Source organism: Phaethon aethereus (assembly GCF_964289735.1).
Source record: "Phaethon aethereus genome assembly, chromosome: 3".
Taxonomy (NCBI): Eukaryota; Metazoa; Chordata; class Aves; order Phaethontiformes; family Phaethontidae; genus Phaethon; species Phaethon aethereus.
This window is the reverse complement of record NC_138576.1, coordinates 56114150-56120149: the sequence shown is the minus strand read 5'-3', so window position 1 is coordinate 56120149 and position 6000 is coordinate 56114150. Positions and strand designations below refer to the sequence as shown.

General features: G+C 40.2%; 1 protein-coding gene across 1 annotated transcript in view; it reads right to left on the bottom strand.

The window, feature by feature from the left end:
• Nucleotides 1-260: 260 nt before the first annotated feature.
• LOC309404144 (dermatan-sulfate epimerase-like) overlaps nt 261-6000 on the bottom strand; it is a gene marked incomplete at its 5' end in the record, with an annotated part of 201936 nt that continues 196196 nt past the window's right edge. The window contains 2 exons of the mRNA XM_081998527.1: nt 261-2480; nt 4402-4609. Coding sequence (XP_081854653.1) covers nt 719-2480; nt 4402-4609 — 1970 coding nt within the window. The 3' untranslated portion in view covers nt 261-718. The remainder of the gene's footprint in view (nt 2481-4401; nt 4610-6000) is intronic.

The window sequence follows — 6000 nt, the reverse complement described above, 5'->3', positions numbered from 1 at the left end:
TGACTGAAAGATAAAGGGGTTTATTTCCTGAGAACTGTGTTCCTTTATACTTTGAATTGTCCCCTTATTTGCCTTCTGCTAGTGCCTACTAGGCGTCGTGCCTCTCACTCGGCAAGTACTGACATGATTGTCATTTCCCACCGTGCCAGACTGTAAAGCATGGAAGAGATGACATGATGTAAAGGTCTGCAATAATTATACAGGAGTGTCCCATATTGAAGCATTCTTTGGTTTGGCAGACAGAAATGAGATCTATTGCAAAGTCTGCCTTGCCTACTTGTGTTTGAATATCCTTTTCTTAAGAGAATGTCCAGAGACATCCATAGCAGCCTGAAATGAAGACTCACTAAATGCAAACCAAATTCTGTATAAAAAAGAAAGCCCTTAGAAACAAATCTATTAAGAGGGCTCTTCTCACCAAAAAAATAATTACAACTTTACATTACTGAACTCTGATGAACAAAGCATAACATTCCCTCAGATGTGAGGCCCAACTCAAAAGACAAAGGAGGAGTACTTATTAAGTACTTACGTTTTCTGAGATATTAATTGCTTGCCCTATTCTTCCATCCCTTCTGGTCTGAAACCAATCTTTCCCCAGCTGTATTCGGAATGTTTCAGTAAAAAAAAAAAAAAGATAAACTTTGGCCCTATTAGGGTTAATGCTTTTGCATAGACGTATATGACCATAAACTGGTCGACTAGTAGAGGTCTTCTGCTAACATTGTGACTGAGAACAGGAAGAATACAGCCACAATAATATACAGCTGTCTACTAAAAGTATTGCATACAGACATCTTTGGCCATGCAGTCTCTTGGCCTTCTGAAAATATGTGAGCTGCATTGCTAACATGACAAAAAAAATAGCAATGTTGAGAATTAGAAAGAGGCGGGTATAAGAAGCTGATATTGATGGGGCACTACTTCGAGCAGTTGTCACCATCTGTGCCAGTCCTGATCGGCCTTTGATTGACACCCCAGTTTTGTGCTTCACATAAGTGATATCTGCAAAATCCAGAAGATCTTCCATTTCCTCCTCTTCATCTACAGGCAACTCTTTTTGTGCTTGAGTCTGTGCCTTTTGTCGCACTTTTCTTTCATTTACCTCAATTTGTGCAAAAATGTCAGGAACAGCATCAATGAATTTGTAGCCTTTGGCTACTTTTCTGTTTTTCTTTGCTCTGCCGTGCTGCTGCTGCTGCCTCTGTGAGATTGCAAATATCCTGTCAATGGCCTCCTCTGTCTGTCTCTTATCTGAAAACCTCAGCAGACGCTCAGCAGTCTTCCTAAAGCTAGCTGTGTTGCGTACACGAGACAAGATCTGCTTCTCAAGCTGCTGAAAAACAGGCTTAAAATGCTGCAGGTTCCTCTCCACGATCCCTACGTAGTCCTTCACTTCCGGCACTGCAGAGCTCCTAATGGCAGAGGCTCGGTCAAAGACAATTTTCTGTCGATCTGCAATAACCTGTGCAAAAGCAGAGCGGGAGCCATCCTCAACGGGCCACAGGTACACTGCATAGGCATGCTCACTGGTGGTAACAAAAACATCCAGCTGTGGAGAATCTCCACGGACGGTGAAGCTCTGCACATCAACGGAGGGCCCAATGAAAAGGTAAATGGCCCTCGTGACAGGGTGCCGCAAGAGGGTCGTTACATTCACGTAGTTCGTTCCATTGTACGGGTAGCCCCGGGGATACATCCTTGAGGCGATGGTAGCTTTCTCACTGTGGCCAGTGTCATCCATCCAGTACATCTTATATATCCCGTCACGGTGCCTAATAAAGGCCCCATGGACATCATCAACAACTGTTTCTTCAAAAGGCACATCCACATTGTGGAAGAAACTGGTTGCTGCCTCCAAGGGGCTGTCATCTTCTAGATGGATTTGGTCCACTAGCAAGAGAAGCTGGGGATGGAGAAGTATGAGGTTTCTTTGCAATTTTCTCAGCTTCAGTTTAGGATTATATGCACCCACTCCTTCTCCCCTGATAAAAACCACCCCGCTTTTCTCCATGGCAGCAACCACTCGTCCCTGACAGTCACCAGCCAAGTCATGTTTATATTTAAGCCACTTTGAGGAACAGTCTTCTGTAATCTGCCCTTCCCATGGGGAGAAACAGCTCTTGGACACAGCAGGGGAAAACATCAACACATTATTAAAAAAAGTATATTTTGGCCCATACAGGGCTTCTGTTATGAAAGGTACACCATTGGGAGCAAAAGTAAAGGAGTTCTGGTCCGGGTGTTCATGGCCAGCATTAAAGTTCCTCCACCCCTTGATCCACTCTTTGTACTTGTTCTTATGAACGATATCATATATTGCACGTCCTCCCAGCTTTCCTGACTTGAAGGAGAGGAAGGGCCTGTTGATTTCAGCTGGCAAAGCACTTCCATAGGTTACCACTCCCCAGTCCTCAAAATAATGCAGCTTAGGAACTCCATAGTCCAGTGGAGGTATGGAGCGCAAACTTGCATCATACCTGCCAAAAAGACAACAAAAAAGGGTTTAAAAATCAGTTGACTGATTCCATTATCAGCACCTGTACAAAACTCAAAAAAAGAGTCAATATTTACATCAAGGAGCAAGCTAGCAATACAAAGCCCACATATATGCTCCTTGAGTGAACTAATCACATAGTTACAATGATATTTACCATACTAATCCCTATACAATTTTGCTGTGTGCTTTTTACAGAATAATAGCTGAAAGCATCTGCTCCACATTTACAGCAAGCAATCCTTCTGCAATCCAAAAATAAGAGTACCAGTAATTTCAAAGTAGCCATGTTTTGTCTTATACCATAAAGCTACTGACTGCAATACACATCTCTAAAAAAGGCACATTAGGACCAGGCTGTAGACACTATCTATTTTGCACCAGACATCAACATTTACACATATTTACTGACTACTTAACCAAGAGAAGCAGAACATCTATTTTCCCCAAACTGATGATTATAAAAGTCTAGAGTCTCCAAACAGAATTAGCAATAAACTAAAAATTAATGAAAAGGCATTTTAAAGGATAATTTTTTATGATTTATATCCCTTAGTCTATGTTAGTTTTCCTTCTCCAACTGGGTTGAAGAAAAATTTGCATGGCTTTCTTGCATAAATTGTAAGACACAAGACATTTGGTTTAAAAAGAGGTCTTAATTCCAGAAAAGGTGACAATGCTTATAATTTTTGTTTTATTTGATCCACAGGAGTTAAACCAAAAACAAACCAACCAACCAACCACGGAAAACAAAACCTAACCTTCTAGCATTGTTTTTAAGCAACCAAAATAAATGAAACCATCATTAAGCCCAGTAATATTTCTGTTAGACAGCTCCTCATCAGATTTATTCTCTACAGCTGATCAGGAGCTTCCATCAGGCTCTAGACAATCACAGCTCATGTCCCGCATATGGCTTCCAGTAATTCCAACCCATGCTGAGAGCCTGCTCTATATCTAGTGGTCCTCAATGGAGATTCCCCTAAAAGCAGACCTCTTTCCTGAGACTCTAACGCAAGTGGACATGCTCATCACAAGAGCAACACTGCAGAACAGGGAAAAGGCAATTGCTGGAATATTCAGATAATTTTTTTCTTTCCTTTTTTTTTTTTTACTTAGATGCTCTTAAAAAATTTCTTTCTCTTTGACATCAAAAATAATTTTCTAAGTATAAATTTCCAAGATTTCCATGGAGGTGCAGGAGAAAAGAAGGATGGAACAGGGTTGTAGAGGAAAGATTCTGTATTTTGCAAATAACAAGATGAAGGGTGCTTGGGGCCTAATAAACATGCATTCTAATGTTCATATCATAAATGTAAAACAATATATATTCAACAATATTTTTGTTGTGGGAGAGAGAAATAGAGCTACACTGACTCCTCAAAAACGTACTTGTTCTCTCCACAGACTGAGGGAATTTATATGTATATCTGAAGTCTCTTGGGTCTTTTCATTTCTTACCTTTAGAAGATTGACATACAAGTTAACAGAGCTGTAAATTACATGGAAAACATGGATCTAGTCATCCATCATGATACTTTTTCCAAGCATAACTTGCAAATTAGCGTGTACAACCAACCAATGGATTAAAAACCATTAGAATAGACCAAATAAAACAAAGAATACAAATTTTCCTTTTGGAACTGCTTGTATTCTATAAAAGCAATAGACAACGGAAACACAAAAGCAGATGTAGGACAAGATTAGGGTGTTCCCTGTAGCAACACATACTGTGCATCTATGTCAAGTGAAGAAGTTCTTCTGAGCCTAATGACTCTCTGGGTTGCACATGGCCAGCCTGATCTTGGCTAAAGATCTAAAGATACAAATCTAAAGATAACGCATTATCGCTAATAGCAAACAGCTGTCACATTCCTTTTGAGCCCACTCATTCCCTTTCATACCAGAGAAATTCGGTGTGGAGAGTGCACCACCTCTGCCCTTTGGATGGCGTCCCCGGGCCCTCCACCACTCGGTTCCTTCTGATCTGCTCTGCCAACCAGTTCCCACTGCCGTTGCGCATGACAAATTTGTCAAGAAACACCAGCTGGCTCTCCGGCCCGTAGAACCAGTTATAGTTGGAATCCGCGATGGCCACAGTCCTCTGAAACCCTTGGGAAAAAGTGAAAAGGAATGTAAGAAAGAACAAATAAACGTACAAAGATGCGTTTGTAGAGCATGACGGTGCAGCCAAGCGCTACAGGCAGAAGCAGCTTCTTCAGATGTTTATCGACCTACTTGTAAATGAGCCGTAAACAGGTTACACAGGAGCTGTTTCCTTCTGCTTGTAGCTAACTTGAATACTCACCTTTCTTATTCAGCTTTGGCCTACAGACAGTCAAAGAAAATGTAAGAAGCAACAACCCATCCACTTTCTCTCCTCACTCAAATCTGGCAAAGATAACTTTTTCTTTACAGCTTTCACTTTTCCTGTGTCAATCCAAACTCTCCAAAGCAAAAAAACAGAGGTGCCCCCAAGGAAAAAAAAATTCAGCTTCACCCTGAAACAGCTAACATGAGTTCACTTTGCTCATAGGAACCTCTCCCCAGCAGATGCCTGAGGTCTCACATGGAGTCAGTGCAGTTCCTTACGTGCCTGTGCTGGCGCGCCAAAGCTGCACTCATCCCCCCTTACATATACATCTAGATCTGGACTTCTTATAGCCAATAAAGTTATTGTGTTTTTTAACCAGGAATTTGAACAATATAAGTTCCTAATGAATTGTCCTGCAAATAAGCAACACAAAAGCATCATTGAAAGCTTGCAAGGCTGCCTGAAACTAAATCTCCTCTGAAAGCTAGAAGGGGTCAGGAATATTTATTAACTTATAACTGGTTTCATGTTTGTACATCTCCATCTTTCAGTTACAACTAGGTCCAAATAAGAGATGCTAAAACACACTATGAGAGACTGGAGAGATCCAGCAAAAGAACAGAAATATTAAAAAGTCTGCAAAATTGACCCATTACTGGCATCAAGTATTTCTGTTTAACTCTCACATTGAAAAAAGAAAATGGTTCATGTACCCCTGCACAAAGAAATCTATCATTTGAGTCAATTACATTTTCCATGTGAAAAACATTTTAACAAAAATGGTATAAAAATCTATTGCAATGTTTTGTGGAAAACTGGTGATCATATAAAACTTTCCTGTACTTCGTTGATACATTTAACCTGGCTTCATCATTTGCTATTCCTTTCATCTAATATTTTAGTGTGACGATTTTTGGCAAAGGAAAAAACGACTAAGAATCTTGAAGAATATTATTTTTCAAGCACAAATCCCCAGAAACAGGTCTGTTTCAAATTTTGAAAAGCTGAAATCAAATTCTGAAGCATTGCTTTTTCTCCCAAATGACATTTCTGTCTTTTGACTGGTTTTAAAAGCCAGAGTTTAACAAACAGTGGTCTTTAATAAGCAGTGATAAACAAGGATGTCACTGTTTCGATGGATGATGAAGGTAAAATCCAAGGAAAAGGTTATTTAAAAAAATCCAAGTAC